The sequence below is a fragment of the Hemiscyllium ocellatum genome, chromosome 6 (genome assembly GCF_020745735.1).
Source record: "Hemiscyllium ocellatum isolate sHemOce1 chromosome 6, sHemOce1.pat.X.cur, whole genome shotgun sequence".
Classification (NCBI taxonomy): domain Eukaryota; kingdom Metazoa; phylum Chordata; class Chondrichthyes; order Orectolobiformes; family Hemiscylliidae; genus Hemiscyllium; species Hemiscyllium ocellatum.
This window is the reverse complement of record NC_083406.1, coordinates 82,043,337-82,061,121: the sequence shown is the minus strand read 5'-3', so window position 1 is coordinate 82,061,121 and position 17,785 is coordinate 82,043,337. Positions and strand designations below refer to the sequence as shown.

The 17,785-nt window shown below is 39.7% G+C and overlaps 1 protein-coding gene across 4 annotated transcripts in view; it reads left to right on the top strand.

Moving 5' to 3' along the window:
* Positions 1-17,785, top strand: part of LOC132816466 (palmitoyltransferase ZDHHC20-B-like) — a 117,854-nt gene that overhangs the window by 22,237 nt on the left and 77,832 nt on the right. For all 4 annotated transcript variants that reach the window (XM_060826084.1, XM_060826083.1, XM_060826082.1 and 1 more), the window contains one exon: positions 9,897-9,991. In XM_060826084.1, coding sequence (XP_060682067.1) covers positions 9,897-9,991 — 95 coding nt within the window. The remainder of the gene's footprint in view (positions 1-9,896; positions 9,992-17,785) is intronic.

The window sequence follows — 17,785 nt, the reverse complement described above, 5'->3', positions numbered from 1 at the left end:
CCAGTAATTTCCAGTATTTTCCAGTTCTTTTTCTTGAGATTTATTACACACTTGATGCAACTGCATTGTCTCGACTTCTGTGAACAGCCAAAATTTATTAAGCAAGTACAAGCTTTTGAAGGAACTCTTAACACTGTTCGTGGAGCTTATGGAGCTGTGTCAAGGGATCTCTCTGAATAAGGGAACAGTTTTGCTTTATACAGGATTTTACAACACACTCACATGCCACCAAAGACACTATGTAGTGATTTGATTATTTCCAGAAACAATGTGATTAGATCATTCCTTAGCTGCAGGATTTGTTTTAAATTGTTTCTGAACTGCAGGGTGTGGTTAGATTCTTAACTGCAGTGTTCTTATTCTTTCTTAACTGCAGGAGATGGCTATGTAATTTGATTCTGAATTGCAGGAGGTGGCTATGTAATTTGATTCTGAATTGCAGGAGGTGGCTATGTACTTTTTTATATTTTGCAGATGCCGGTGTTGGACTGGGGTGTACAAAGTTAAAAATCACACTTTTTTATAGTCTGCCTGCAAGACAGAGAAACATACCAGTCTTCTCGCGCTCAATCGCGCTCTCACTCTCTCACTCACTCTTTCATGCTCTCAAACCTACTCACGCTCAAACACGCTCGCGCTCTCGCTCTCAAACACGCTCTCTCGCGCTCTCGCTCACAGGTCAGCAGGTAACCCATTTATCACCTCCCCTAATTATGTTCTAATCCTTCAGTAGGACAAATCCACCAGAGGTGACAGCACCGCTGTATATAAAGCGGAGGGAGTGGCATAAGGTGCCCTTAGCATTGACTCCCAACTCCAGTTGGTCTCCTGCCTCCCAATTCTGGTCGATCTTCTGCCTCCAAAATCATTTGAGGAAACTCAAATGAAGTGGTGAAGTCTGGTACAATTAACAACATTTAAAAGGCATCTGGATAGGTACATGAATAGGAAGGATTGAGAGAGATATGAGCCAAATGCTGGCAAATAGGTCAAGATTAATTTAGATATCTGGTTGACATGGTTGAGTTGGACCGAAGGGACTGTTTCTGTTCTGTACATCTCTATGATCTTATTAAAAGCGATGTACAAGCGAAATAAAGGTGATGTGAGGAAACATTATTTTCACAGAGAAAGTTGTTGTGATATGAAATGCACTGGAATATCTGTAAATGTGGTGAAGGTAGGTTCAAATGAGGCATGGCGGGGGGGAGCATTGAATGGTTGGTTATTGGGTAGAAATGATGTGCAACAATACAGGAAAAAGGAGGAGACTGGTATTTTGTAATAGAATCACAGTGGAGGTTCAAAGAGCCAAATAGGCTCTTTTTGCACCATAACAATTCTGGATTTCTTGAAGTGTGCTGGAGTAATGAAAATGGGGGTTAGATTTCTAAAAATACATTCAATTATTACCATGTTGAAAGAATGAAAATGTTTCTAAAATAAATGTTAGTTACTTTGTACCAATAAAGCTGCTTATTGTAAACCGTCATTCCTGAAATACCAGAACCTTAAGATTGGGTGAAAAGGTACATACAAGATATGATGGGGTATTTGTGCTTCCTGTATTTTCACAAACCCTAATATGCTATCAAATGTTAGTTAATACACATTAGAGAATTTTAAAACAAAACATCATATTTGCTGGAAATCTGAAATTTTGTTTTTACAAATGCTGGAGCAACTCAGCAGCCTGGTCGCATCCATGGACAGAGCATGTTACCTTCAGAAATCATATTGGATAAGAAGTATTGTTTCTCTCTCCACAGATGCTACCAGAAATGCTGAATTTTCCACTTTTTTAAATTAGAGAATTAAGCTGTGCTTGTGTTAAACGATGCCGTCTATAATGGAGCTATGATTTACCTTCCAGATTTCTTCCTGAGGAGATGACTTGTACTATATATTGCTATGGATAATACCATCTCTTCAGTACCTTACCTAAATCACTTTTTTTTAATGGCAGGTTTAAAAGGATATCATTATCAATACTGGGCCAACCCAATCCACCTGCACTTACAGCAAGTGATTAAGTACTGGGATTGTGATTGATTTAATTAATTTAGCCTCTATCTAACCTTGGAATGGTGAAGCAAATCATATGGTCCCATTGTCACTCTGACAAATCTGACTTATTTAAGGCTAATGAGTGATAAATTCTGAGACCTCCCCACTATTCATACCTTAACATCTTGGTTTAATAATTTAGTAACCAACCAACCATGACTTTTTTTTAATTTTTGTACATATGACAAATATGATTATGCTGATTATTTTTGAAATGTTGAGCTTTCATTTTATATTTAAGAAGTTATTCTCTGAAATATAATGATACTTTATTCAAGAAACAAGCTTCCAGCCTGAGGGTTCAATTACTGTATAACTTGTGTTGAAAAATCCATGTGGCTTAGTAATCAAGTTAGACATGTAACCATGGAACTGCCCTTCAGTACCAAAGGCAGTAGGCAAACAATTTAGTAGATAACAGAAATTGTTGAATGAGAGATTTTAAAAAAGGTAAAATTATGTTGAGGTTAGAAGCCTCTACACCACTCATAACTGAAAGGTACTGAACCACATATACATTTCACAATTTGAATACTTCATTGAGAACAGGAGCCAAAGAGAATAGGGCTACGTGGATACTTTTGAATACTTGATCTTACAGAGCTGAATATTGTCAAATGCCTGAGTCATGTTGCTTACTCTAGGTGTAGTGGGGCTAACCAATTTTGAAGTTGGATCGATTTATCTCAAGAAATTTCTCAACATTGTACAAATATTAATCTTTGTTCATACGGTTTCAAATTTGGTGACTTGAAGGGTGTTGTCGTACAACACCTATTGATAGCTAAAGATCAATTTCAGTGTGCAGGTGTGTTTTCTCTTGATCTGTGAGGCCAAGTGCCACATGGGCACAAGGGATAGGTATAGCCAGTGTAAATCAATAGGTTATGGAAAGGGACTCTGAAAGGGTGAGAGATCAGAGAACCAATGCCTGTTTTTGAAACAAAAACAGAAGTTGCTGGAAAAACTCATCAGGTCTGGCAGCATCTGTGCAGAGAAATCAAAGTCAGCATTTTAGGTCTGATGACTCTACCTTGGAACAGACCTGAAATGTTAGCTTTGGTTTCACTTCACAGATGCTGCCAGACCTGAGCTTTTCCAGCAACTTCTGTTTTTGTTTCAGATTTTAAATACCTGCAGTCCTTTCGTTTTTTAAAAAATGTCTATTATTCTTTTATTATGTATCTGGCTGTCCATTTCTAGTCAATTTGAATGTGTATACCCAGGATCTTTGAGGATTTTACCTCTGTCAAGGGATATGCCTAACTTTGTCAAGGGCATATGTTCATGTCAGTCAAAGTCTACTTTCATTGATTAACATTTAGCTAACTGCATATTGTTTTCCTCACTTCACACAGTAAGGGCATCAAGAGGCAATTAATCTGGCATTCATTGTAATTACTGTTTACACAACTGCTGGTTCAAGCTGTCATTGGAGAAGGTGACAGAAGCTGGAGCTATGGGTGTGTACAATTGTACATTCTGCTGACAAGTAGCTAATTGGTCTGTGGAATAGTGACCAGTCATCAATGACTTCCTGACTGACAACGACTGTGATTGTCCATAGCTGCAACTGTTCAACTACCTGAGAACCAAGTTAGAAAGAAGCCATCAGATCTTCTCCAACCCAGGAGCAGTCTTTATCCTGCGCAGTTTAAAAAAAAACACTCTTAGCCTGAAGAAATGATGTGGAGGTGCTGGTGTTGGATTGGAGTGGACAAAATCAGAAGTCACGTGATACCAGGTTGTAGTCTAACAGGTTTATTTGAAATCACAAGCTTTCAGAATGCTACTCCTTCATCAGGTCAAATGTATCAGTCTTTCTGCCCGTGAGACTTGCCTGATGAAAGAGCAGTGCTCCAAATGCTTGTGATTTCAATAAACCTGTTGCACTATAACCTGGAGTCTTTTGACTTCTGATTTTAGCCTGAAGAAAACCAATTTATTTTATCTTGGCAGTTGCTGTAAGCTGTAACTTTGAATTAATAAGTCAGAGTTCCTTTATAGCTGTGAACCAGTCATCCTCTGCCTCCTGTCAGCAAATGAAAGCATCCAGAGAAAGAATACTGAGAAACAGTGTGCTGATCAGCATAAAAATCACCTTTAAACCTTGTAAACAAGATCCATTAAGCTGCCTTTCCAGCTTTTCTGGCTGTAACACACACCTTTCTTCATGTCTGTGTGATATGAGGAATTTATCAGGGGATTAGAGATTTAATTTGTAGTGTATATACTGATGTGATGGTTCATAAATGTTTACCTACGGCTAGTCTTTTTCTTTGTAATTTTACATGTCTTTATCTTATTGTCCACTATTTTTCACTGGGGCAATCTCCCATATACAGGCAAAGTTGCTGGTCTGTACAGACCTTTCCTTCATGTTGGGAAAGATTCAGAAGAATTTTGAGGAAGATACTGACCAGGCATAGCAATTGTAAATGATATTTGCAATTATGAATCCATTAGACTTGCATATTTACAGTTCTACTGAAGCTAAATTATTTTAGAGTATTTGTTTTGCATGAGTATAGTTAGCATTGTCAAGTCCAGTGCACGATCAGTGTTGATTTGGCTAGGCAAGTAGCCCAATTTATGATAAGGGAGATGGTCATTTTACTGAAATTGCTTTCTATTGTCTCCTCGACTGACTTCCTCAAGATGTCAATCATTGTAGGAATATACTTTTCCTTCCAGCTTTTCCCGGTTAGGTTTCTAGTTTGTTGAAGACAATCAATCATCTCCAAAGTAGTTTTGGCTGCTTAGAAAATATGTATTTCACTTCCATAATGATTGTAATAATTAGACATCGGAGATAATATCAAAGTATTCCAGAAAATTCCAAAGCCTATCAATGTATTTCAGTTAAAAGAACTATTTCTTCACAATGTCTGCTGCTGCCTAGAACCAGTTATTTTAAAAACTCACTTTGAAAAGCATTCATTTGTTGTCCAGCATGTCACACTACCAGGAATTAATTCAAACTCTAAAACTGTACTACCTGGATTGTCGTGTCATCATATAACTATTAGGAGAACTTGATTTCAAAGTAATGTGATTACAGAGCTCAGCCAATTTAAAACACAAAACTGTCTTTGACTAAAAGCTTTTTCCCGGCTTCACCATAATATAGCAGGATATAAAAAATGATTTTCCTCTACCATTTGAGTCTATTAGCCAAGCTAGAAAAGCAAACCTCCAGCATTTTTGATTTTGACCTGACTTCAATTAACACACATTTGCATTCACAAAGGGCCACATGATACCCGTGTGTTTCATTGACCATAATTAAGCAGAATATACTAATGTCTCATTTCCTAAAAAAAAAGCCATGAGTATTATTTAATAAACTCAATCCTACTTTGGAACATCGCTCATACAACTGTTATGCAAGCAGTCACTCACTGAGTTGCAGTTGTGCCTTATGTTAGGATATCAGCAAATTAATAGTTTGAATTCTATAATATGGTATTCACTGCTTCCTTTTAGGAACTTTAGACTACAAAGAATAGGTGGGCTCTTAGGAGCAAGCAGATTTTCCAAATTAAAAGGATAAATCCCCAGAGCCTGCCTTAGAATTCTGTGGGAAGCTAGGGAAGTGACTGCTGGGCTGCTTGCTGAGATATTTATATCATCAAATGCCACAGGTGAGCTGCTGGAAGACTGGAGGTTGGCTTTGATGGTACTACTATTTCAGAAGGTTGGTAATGGAAAGCCAGGGAACAAGAGGACGATAAGCTTGACATTGATGGTGGGCAAATTGTTGGAGGGAATCCTGAGGGACAGGATTTGCATGTACTTGGAAAGGCAGGAACTGATTAGTGATGGTCAACATGGCTTTATGCATGGGAAATCATCTCACTAACTTGAGTTTATTGAAAAAGTAATGAAGAAGATTGATGAGGACAGAGCGGTGGATGTGATCTGTATGAACTTCAGTAAGGTGTTCAACAAGGTTCCTGGTAGACCGGTCAGAAAGGTTAGATCACGTGAAATACAGGGAGAACAAGCCATTTGAATATAGAACTGGCTCAAAGGTAAAACAGAGATGGTGGTCGAGGGTTGCTTTTCAGTCTGGAGGCCTTTGACCAGTGGAGTGCCACAAGGATCGGTGCTGGGTTCACTGTTTTTCATCATTTATATAAATGCTTTGGGTGTGAACATAGGAGGTATAATCAGTAGATTTGCAGATGACACCAAAAATTGGAGGTGTAGTGGACAGTGAAGAACATTACTTGAGAGTACAAACGGGATCTTGATCAGATGGATCGATGGGCTAAGAAGTAGCAGATGGAGATTAGATAAGTGTTGAGGTGCTGCACTTTGAAAAGGCAAATCAAGGCAGGTCTTATGCAGTTAATGGTAAGGTCCTGGGGAGTGTTGCTGAACAAAGAGACCTTGGAGTGCAGGTTCATAGTTTCTTGAAAGTGGAGTTGCAGGTCCAGAACCAGACAGTGTAAATGAGAGGAGAAAGATAGAAAAGGGACCTAAGGGGCAACTTCTTCATGCAGAGGGTGGTGCATATATGGAATTAGCTGCCAGAGGAAGTGGTGGAGGCTGGTACAATTGCAACATTTAAAAGGCATCTAAGTGAATATATGAATGGGAAGGCTTTAGAGGGATATGAGCCAAGTGCTGGCAAATGGGACTAGACTTGACTTCCTTTGTAGATCAAAATCTTTCTAACTTGGACTTGAACTTGCTTTCTAGAAGAAGCAATCCTAAAAATTCATAACCTTTAAGGAAAAGAAATTCCTCCTCAACTTATCTTAAATACATGACCCCTTATTTTCAACCTGACTTCTAAATTCCCCTTGAATTGAAACATCCTTTCAACATTACCCACCTGAGCCCATTCAGAATCTTGTATATTACATCAAGATTGCTTCTCAGTCTTCTCAACTCCAATGAGTACAGAGCCAACCTATTTATCCTTTCCTCGTAAGACACTGTCTTCATCCCAGGAATTGTTTTTGTAAGCTTTCCCTGAGTTGCATCCAGTGTGCGTTGTACCCTCTTTAAATAAGATGATTCTATCTGTGCAGGCTGTACTCTAGTTGTAGCCTCACAAATGCTGTGTGTCATTTCCAACTTTGCTTGGACAACTTGAGACTCTTGTTCAATGAAGCAGTTGTCTTGAAGAGTGCAGCTGGACTCAACAACTCTCAAGCTGGACAGGATTCCGAATAAAGCAGCTTACTTGACTGGCACCACATCCACTGCCTTCAACATTGACTCTCTCCACCACCACTGTGCAGTAGTGTACCATCTACTGCACTGCACAACAGTAATTCATCATGGCTTCTCTGACAACACATTCCAAATCTACTATCTCTACCACCTAAAGGGACAAAGCAGCATATGCATGTGAACACCACCATCTGCAAGGTCTTCTCCAAGCCATACACCGTCCTGGCTTGAGTTACATTGCTGCGCCTTCACTGTTGCTGGATGAAACACTGGGAACATTCTTCCTAACAGCACTGTGGGTATCCTTACACCCAAGGACAACAGTGGTTCTTGAAGTCAGCTTGCCACTACCACCTCCAGGAAAATTAGGAGTGGGCAATAAATGTTGATTCAGTCAGCGACGCCCATATCCCTTGAACAAAAATAAAATTGTACATCTGCAATATGCTGTGCAATTGCCATTTTTTCTGCTATTCTTTGCTGTCACCCTCACCATGCATATAATACCCTTCAGTCTGTAGCTAATGCCCTGTAAGTAGGCAGTCTTGCTATTAATTTAAGCTTTGAGCCTCTCTCCACTCAACTCTGATTTGCTTAACTGCATTTCCTGATGTCCTTATTTCCGTTTTCCTTATATTTTTCATGTACATTTGGTGTCACTGGTAGGCAGTACATGCTGCCCATTCCTAAATGTTTTTGAACTGAGCGGCTTGCTAGGCCAGTTCAAAGGGCTCACATTACTGTGGGTCTTGAGTTACATGTATGCCAGACATGGATGCCAGATTTCCATCTCTGGTGGACATTAGTGAGCCAAGTTAGACTTTATCAATTACATTCAAAATCTACCAACTGGCATGAGAGATGTATACACCTGACCTTGACGCACAAGCCTCTGATTCTGGATTACTGTTCCAATGACATTGCCACTATACCACCCAATACCTTAAAGGGGTCTGACGTTTTACTGACCATCTGCAGGGTCTCTGGTTATTTATGGGCACCAGTTTGTGCTACTTAATTTCTAACACTCCATTACCTTTCAGATTGCAAGTTCCTAACTGTACCAAGTCCCAAAAAAATCACTGCCACTCTGGTTTCTAATGCAACTTTCATTGCTGATTCTCCATTATCCAACTTTGTGGCACTCCCGCTTTAAGATATAACTCTGAGGACTTTGCATATACACATAACCCTGAAGGTGACTGAGCAGGTGGATGTGGTCATGAAGAAGGCATAGGGGAATCTTGCATTTATTAGCCAAAGTGGTATAGGAGCTGGGGAGTTACACTTGAACTGTATAAAACACCAGTTATACCACCATTTTGGCTGACACATTTTGCAAATAGGATTGTGTTAGAGAGGGTACAGAGGGAAATTATGTGGAATTTGGAGAATTTCAGATATGAGAAAAGATTGTGTAAGCCAGAGTTGTTTTCAGCGTTTAGGGGTAGATTTAATTGAAGTGTATGTAATTGAGTGGCTGAGAGTAGATAGGGAGGCACTGTTCCTTTTGAGGAGTTGATAACCAGGTGATAGATTTAGGCTGAGTGGGAGTAAATTTGGAGGCGATTCAAGAAAGAGTGATGGGAATCTGGTACTTGCTTCATGGAAGTATGGCAGATGCAGAAACCCTCAACATTCTGCTGTTTAAAAAGTACTTTGATATGCGTTTGAAGTGCTGTTTCCTATAAGACTGGAGAGCAAGTGCTAGGCTCTGGATTAGACTAGATGGTTACTTGCCAATATGAATGGGCATTGGGTGGAATGTCTGCCTTCTGTGCTGTAAATGTTGGATTCCCCTCTGTCCAGATACAGGTTGTATATCTTCATTAGTGACTTCTCTTCCTGCTCCCTCCACTATTTTGCCCCAGCTCTTACTGTAACTTCCCCAGTTCTAAATGTCACTCTGCATCTTTCAGTTATCCAATTCTGATCCTGTGTGTATTCTCTTCCACCACCTCACCCTTCAGTGGTGGCAGATGTTTCATCATTTCAAAGTTAAAAATCACACAACACCAGGTTATAGTCCAACAGGTTTAATTGGAAGCACACTAGCTTTCGGAGCGACACTCCTTCATCAGGTGATTGTGGAGGGCTCGACTGTAACACAGAATTTATAGTAAAAACTTTTTAACTTTGTACACCCCAGTCCAACACCGGCATCTCCAAATCACTTCTTCATTTCAGGCTTTCACTTTAGCATTCCCATCCCAAAGCGCTTTGCATTTCAATCTCACTCTTGTGAAATAAATATTATAAGCCCATCATTTTAACTAAATTTTTATTGACAGTCTCTCATCAATTCCTCCATTTCTTTATATTGATTTTGTTTCATTTGTTATCTAGAAATCATCTGCTATAGTGTTTTATAAATTGGTGTATTGGGAGAAATTTCTTTACACATTGGAATGCTTTGCCAGAGGGACTGTCGCATCTTTGAAGGAAAGATTGTGAGATTATTTTCTGGAGGGAAGCCTAGACTAATGGAATTGATTTTAAAGTGGTCTGACAAACGCACCACTTGCATTGGAAACTTATATGGATTCCAGTATCATGGTATTGTTTAGGAAAATGCAGTGTGAACATTAGAGCATTGTACATTTTGCTAACTTCAAAATGCTTTCATTCTTTCTTTGTTTCAGTTATCTACCTTGTGGTATTTCATCTATCATTTGTCATGTTCGTGTGGTCCTATTGGAAAACTATTTTTACACCCCCAGCTAACCCATCAAAAGAGGTGAGTGCTGTGTTGTCTGAGAACATTTGTTGAGGTTGAGAAATTTTGTTTGAAAGTTCTGGACAATCCTAATTTGTTTTATTAAATTTGTTGACTGAGAATGTAAGTGAACTGTGACTTTTTTTTCTATGAATCAATAAAAATGGCAAGCCACAGCAGATTCTAACTCAGTACATTAAAGGTTAGTTCTGAGATCCAACCATTTGCCAATAAATAGTTTCTTTCTGGGGATATTGAGTATTCAGTATTAATACATATTAAAGACGGTACATTAAATCTAATTTAATCTTGTTCTATTTCACCTTCAATGAAGTTTGTGAGTACTGCTGACATTTTAAAGGCTTTTCACAGATTGGAAAGATTTATATTGTTTCATATGAGCTATGGGATCAACCAGAATGTTGGTCAAAGTGAGATGCAGATTGTAAATTTGTGTGGTTCTCAATGCTGTCCTGATGTGGAGGTGTTTGACTGTTTTGAACAAGATCAAATATCACATGACACCAGGTTATAGTCCAACGGGTTTATTTGGAAACTCTAGCTTTCGGACTACTGCTCCTTCATCAAGGAGGACTGCCGAGGGAGATCCAAGATGGCGGCAACTCAGCAAGTCTGAGTTTACAGTGCTCTTCCCAAAACGTGGGTAAAGTGAGTTACTCACCCCCACCACACTTACCAAACCACCCAAAAAAATTTTCTAACCTTAATTAGCTGCTTACTATTATATTTAAGCAGTTTAATATTAAGTGGATAATGAGTAAACCAAAGGGATCCCGCAGCTCTCAGAAAACAAAGACCCCTCCCCCACCCTCCTCTCCTCTTCCGGCTGCAGCTGATGTAAAAACAGGCCTTGAAGAGATGATTGCCAGGCTGGAAACGACACTCGTCAATTTCATTGCAGAATCCAGACAGAGATGGAATGCATTCGAAGAAAAGTTACAAAAGCACAGCGAGGCTCTCGAGGAATTACAGGGCCGAGTGGAGGGGGCGGAGCTAAAGGCCACAACCTCCGAGGCTGCAGCACAAACAGCTGCAGAACAGGTGCGAGCTCTGGAGCAGAGAGTCAGGGCCTTTGAAATCTACATGGATGACCTGGATAATAGAAATCGGAGAAAGAATATCCGTCTTCTGGGCCTCCCTGAACAAGAAGAGAAGGGACAGTTAGTAGTATTTCTGGAGCGATGGCTGCCCCAGCTTTTAAACCTGGGGGCTGAAACTGATCGGGTAAGGGTGGAGTGGACCTACCGGGTCGCAGTACGCGGATCTGGCCCAAACCAGCGCCCACGCCCGGTCCTGTTCCGGCTGCAGAGTTATAGGGAGAGGCAGATACTCCTGGATGCCTCCAGAAAGCTTGGAAAGGATCCTAAAGCTATGATTCATGAAGGATCCAAGATTATGTTATTTCAGGACTTCTCCCCGGCTTTGGCACGAAGGAGGAAGGCGTTTGATGAGGTGAAGAAATGTCTAAGGAACTTAAATATTCAATACACCTTACGCTACCCAGCGACGTTATGCTTTAACCACGAAGGATCCGAGTATAATTTTAGATCACCAGAAGAGGCTAAGGAACTTTTAGACTCGTTTAAATAAATCGTAAGAGACAATTTATGTTGGCTTGCCTCTTCCACACTCCGTGGGGAGAAATGGATACTTTACTCTACTTTACTTTTGCTTCTGGGAGCAGGGTTGTCTTCCCTTGCTATTTTATGTTATTATACTTAACTGTAATTTGTTGGAGTTGTAATTTTATAGTTGTGTGTTTGTACGTGGCATTGATGCTATCAGATATACTCAGGTATGGGTGGGGAGGGGTGGGGGTGGGGCGCTCACTGTTAACTCTAGCTCGGTATTATATCTAAATCCTATTAAGGAGCGCCCGGGTAAAGGGTGGGACACTGTTTGGGAGAGGATATGGTGGACCTTTAGAAAGGAAGTAAGGCCCCCTGAGAACAAGGGGGAGGATCTCTATTCAAACATGTTTTTTTTTTGTTCTTATTGTTTGGAAATAGTTTCCTTTTTATTATACTGTTATGAGTGTATTAGAGAACATTTTCTCTTGTTTGAAGGATGTAAGTGACTCAACTATACACTCTGGATAATTGTGGATTAGATTAGTAGTTAACTGAGTTTCATTGTTTTTCTTTCTTCTTTAGTATCATTCCTTTGAATTTTGATGATTATATATTTAAGATCTATTTTTATATTAATGTTTGTGCTTGAAAGTTCTGTTTATTTTTGTAAATCTGTCAAAATATTAAATTTCTAATAAAAATATCTTTTAAAAAAAAAGATTAAGATAAAGGGTCAGCACAACATTGTGGGGTGAAGGACCTGTACTGTGCTGTACAGTTTTACGTTCAATGTTCTATGAATCGAAACCTGCAACCCATTCTAAAAGATGAAAGACTCAACAGCAATTTAGGTTTGTTCGATATTTTGCACCGGTTGTATGGTACTATGATCTTTTGCTATAAATTCTGTGTCCTATGATCCTGCTCCACTAGCTACCTAATGAAGGAGAAGTGCTCCGAAAGTGTGTACTTCCAAATAAACCTGTTGGACTATAAAAAAAAAGGAGGACTGCCTCATGTAAGTTGAGGGATGTGAGTATTTTGCGGAATAATTGTTTATTTTATGAGTTGAGAATAATGGTAAAGCTATTGGGAGTCACTATTCATGTGGAGTATGTAAAGCAGCATTTTCCAGAATCCACATGTGGAAAAAATGGGGAGAAAAAAACAGGAGTTAACATCTGAGTTACCCTGTTCCTACACTGGCTTTGTGATTACAATAGCTTGCCATTAGACTCACCATTGAAATCATGTAGGAGTTGAAGTTGCAATGGTTAACCAACTTAAATGACAGATAAAGTTGGGTATCATACATTCAGGTATACATTTTTCTTTAATGTATGATATGTTATAATTCCAATCCTGACCTTGAAAATTTGCATTTACAAATGTGGAATTATATTGGTTCAGCATTTAACAGGGATTTAAAAAAAATTCAACACACTTTATTTTGACCTATGTCTCTATTATCACTCTCCCAATCTCATACTTTTACCATTAACAATGACTTATCTTACTCTGAATATTTGAATCTGATTTATAATTCTGGATTATACTTCCTGTTTGGAGTCAAGGTTCCATGAGCATTGGCAAGAGTTGGTTCTTATTTGGAAACTTGGCTGTCCTGGTTACTTTGCAAAGTCTTTCAAGCAGAAGCCACCGAGCAGCCAACCTGATTAACATTCCTAAAGCAGTTAAACTGGTAGGTAGGAAGCTAGCAGCTGTTTTTGGATGGGCATGGGAAGGGTCTCATTTTTTTAAAATGTCAAATTCACCTTCTACAAACAAGTTGGTTACCCCATTTGTCCGCATCGCACTACCCACCAAACATTACTTGAAGTAAAAATCACTTTTGCAAGTATTTTCTCCCAAGGCTAAGCTGTAATAGAAAATTAAGGTAGCAAAATTTAATTTGTTGATCTGCAATGAATTGTCAGGAGTTAATGAATTAAGCTATTGCTTTCCTACATGTAACTAAGTGTCAGAGAATTTTGCAGCCAGGAGAAAATGCCCTTAAGCCCATTGTATCCATGCCAGTAATCAAGCATCTGTGTCTATTCCATTTCTATTTTCCAGCACCTGGCTCAATGTGCTTTGGCATTCCAGTGCTTATCTGAATAGCTCTTAAATGTCATTGTTCCCTGCCTCTTCCCCTCTTAGGCAGTGAGTTCCATGTTACCACCCTCTGAATGGAAGAAAATTTCCCACTCCTTGTTTTAAATTGTACCCCTTGTGATTGACCCAACTAAGTGGAAAATTTCTGACTACCTTCCTTGGCCTTTGTTACTCTAGGGAAAATTTCCTCAGCCTATCTAGTCTCTCTCCGTAGCTGAATCACTCCAACTGAGGCAACATCTTAGTGAATGAATATCCTCTGTGCACGTTCTGGTATAATCACATCCACCCTATAATGTGGCAACCAGAACAGCACGCCAGCTGTTATATACAGTTCTTTTATAACCTGCTTGCTCCTGTATTCAATGTCTTGACTAAAGGTAAGTATGACATATGCCTTATTAACCATCATCTCTACCTGTCCTGCTACCTCCATGAATCTATGGCCGTGCACTCCAAAGTCCCTCTGATTCTCTACTTCATAGGGTCTTACTATTCAATGTAGTCTCATTTACCTTGTTAGTCCTCCCAAAATGCATCACCTCTCAATTTTAAGGATTAAATTTTACATATCACGGTTTAGCCCATCGAACCAGTTCATCTATGTCATCATGTAATTTGAGGCTTTACTCCTTGCTGTCTACCACTACAGCACTAGTTTTTGTCATCTGTGAATTTACTAATTGTTCCTCATGTCTAGATCATTAATGTACACTGCAGTTAGCAAGGAAATCAATATCAAACTCTGTGGGTCTGCCTCCAGTCACAAAAACACACTTTGACCATCACCCTCAGCTTTCTGTCACTAAGCCAAATTAGGATCCAATTTGACAAATTGTCCAGAATCCCTGGACACTTAATTTCTTAAAACAGTCTGCCATGTGAGACTTTGTCTAAAGCCCTACTGAAGTGCATGTGAACTACATCAAGTGCACTACCCACATCTACACATCTAGTAATCACTTCAAAATTCTAATTTGTTAGATATGATCTCTCTCTCACACAGCTATGCTGACGATCCATGATTAATCCATGCCTCTCCATAAGGCAATTCATTCTGACCTTCAGAACTTTTTCTAATAGTTTCACATTAAATTGGCTAGCCTGTAGTTTCATGTTTTATCCCTGCCACCTTTCTTGAATAATGGTACCAAAGTACCTGTCCTACAGTCCTTTGGCACCCTTCATGTGTCCAGAAAGTATTTTAAAATTAATGTCAGTGCCCCCTGCAATCTCCTCCCTTACCACACACAGTAGTCTAGGATACATCTCATCTTGATCTGGCAATTTGTCCACCTTTTAAAGCCAGCTGAAACCATTAAAACCCCTCTCATTTGTTCAAGTATGTCACAATCTCCCACCTGATTTTTATATCTACATTATCCTCTCTATAATGAATAAAGGAACAAAATACTCATTTGAAATCTCAGTTATGTCTCCTGGCTCCACATACCAATTGCCACTTTGAATTGTCATGGGTCTTATTCTTTCCCTGGTTATTCTCTTGCCCATAATATATTTGCATAATACCTTTGTATTTTCATGATTTGGAAATGCTGGTGTTGGATTCCGAAAGCTGGTGTGCTTCCAATTAAACCTGTTGGACTGTAGCCTGGTAATGTGTGATTTTTAACTTTGGATTTTCATGAATGTTACCTGTCAGTGTTTTTATGTCTCCTCTTTAACCCTCATTTCGTTTTTAAACAATCCCCTACATGTTCAGTGCTCCTCTAGGGCATGCATCTTTTGAGTTCCCAGTATCTGCCATAATCTTGCTTTATTTTCTTTTAAAAATTCCTGTATGACCTTTTGATCTCCTGTATTGTCTGGACTTATTGAACCCACAATTAACTTTTTACACTCACTGTTGCCTTTTTGAATGACCCTCACTGCTCTGATATGGATTTTCCTGTAATTAGCTCCTCCCAGTCCACTTTGACCAGATTCTGCCTTATTTTAAGTAGACCTTCCCCCAATCAGAACCTTTATTTCTGGTATCTTTGTCTTTGTCCATAATCAAATCTTTCTGAGCTATATTTGCTATCCCCAAAATGCTCAGTTCTGTTCCATAAAATTAGGCCCAACGCCACCCTCTCTCTTGTAGGACTTTATGTGCTGACATAAAAAGCTCTGCTGGACAGATTTTGATAATTCCATTCTCTTTGAGCCTTTCACACCTTGTCTGTCCCAGTTTGTATCATGGAAGTTGAAATCCCTTACTTTTTTTATTACCCTTTGTATTTAGACTTCTGAGATTTGCCTACATGTCTGCTTTCCTGTGTCTCACTGATGGTTTGACAGTGTATAGTGTAGTGCCAACAAAGTGGCTACCCCTTTTTAGTTTTTAAGTTCTACCCATATAACCTCATTTGAGAAACCTTCTAAGTATCATCCTCCTTTACTGCAGTAATTGACTCCTTGATCAATATTGCAGCACTGTTTTACATTCTACCCCACAATCTCTTGCCTGAAGATTCTATACCCTAGAATATTGAGCTGCTAGTCTTGTCCCTCCCTCAACCATGTTTCTGTGAAAATAATGATGTAATCTCTCTATGTGTTGATCAGCATCCTCAAGTCATCTACCTTACTTGCAAAATTCCTTGCATTTAAATAAATGTCAGCCAGCTTCACCAAGCTCTTTTCTGCCTTAACTTGACTATTATCAGCCTTCTCGACTGATTTAGTGGTTCTTCTATAGTTCTCTGTGCATTGCTTGCTACTGTAGCTCCACTTTACATTCCACTACCGTCAACCAAACCCCCTGCGATGATGTTGATCTCATTCCAGTTCAGGTTCAAGCCATTATATTTGCTTTCCTCAGAAACTAATCTAGTGATCAAGGAGTATAAAGCCCTACTTCCTGCTCCAAATCTTCAGTTAATCTTCACCTGTTCTATCTACCTGTTCCTGTACTCACTAGTGCAACGCAGAAGTAATATAGAAATTCCAAACCTTTTGAGGTCCTGCTTTTTAGTCTATGACTTCGCTTCCTAAATTTTTGTTGCAAGACCTCATCCTTTCTTCTACCTATGTCACCGGTTCCAGGGTAAACTATGATCTCTGATTGTTCACCCTTGTCTTTCAGAATGTCTAGCTGTCCAGTGACCTCCTTGGCTCTGACCCCAGGAAAGCAACATTCCTTCCTAGAATTGAATCGCCTCTGCAGCTGCAGAAATGCCTGTTTTGACCAATGTAGAAATATAGAAGATAGGAGCAGGAGGAGGCCATTCGGCCCTTTGAACTTGCTCTGCTATTCATCATGATCATTGGTGATCATCCAACTCAATAGCCTAACCCTATAACCTTTGATCCCATTTGCCCCAACTGCTGTAACTACTACCCTCTTGAATACACTCAGTTTTGGCATCAACTACTTCCTGTGGGAATGAATTCTACAAGCTCACCACTCTTTGGGTGAAAAAATGTCTCCTCATTTCTGTCCTAAATGGTCTACCCAGAGTGCTCAGACTTTGACCCCTGGTTCTGGACACACCCACCATCGGGTGCATCTTCCTTTCATCTACTCTCTGATCCAGTTAGAATTTTTTCAGTCTCTTTGTGAGACCCCCTTCATTCATCTGAACTCCAGCAAACACAATCCTAATCTAGTCAATCGCTTCTCAACTGTCAGTCCTGCCATCTCTGAAATCAGCCCGGTAAACCTTTGCTGCACTTTCTCGAGAACAAGAGCATCCTTCCTCCGAAAAGGAGACCAAAACTGTGCACAAGGCCCAGTTTAACTGCAACAATACATCCCTGCTCTTGTACTCCAAACCTCTTGCAATGAAGGCCAACATACCATTTGCCTTCTTTACCACCTGTTGCACCTGCATGCTTACATTCAATGACTGGTGCACAAGGATACCCAGGTCCTGCTGCACACTCCCCTCTCCCAATTTACAGCCAATCAGGTAGTACTCTGCCACCTTGTTTTTCCTTCCAAAATGAATAACTTCACAGCAGTGCAACTGGACTCTGGCTGTACTCCCAGGGATACTGCACCTTCAGCATTTACCAATACAAAGTCTGTCCTCTGGCTTTCCTATCTGCCTGCCTCCCTCCTTCTGACTAGTGTGATTTCACTTTCTTTAGGCTTCACGGTTGC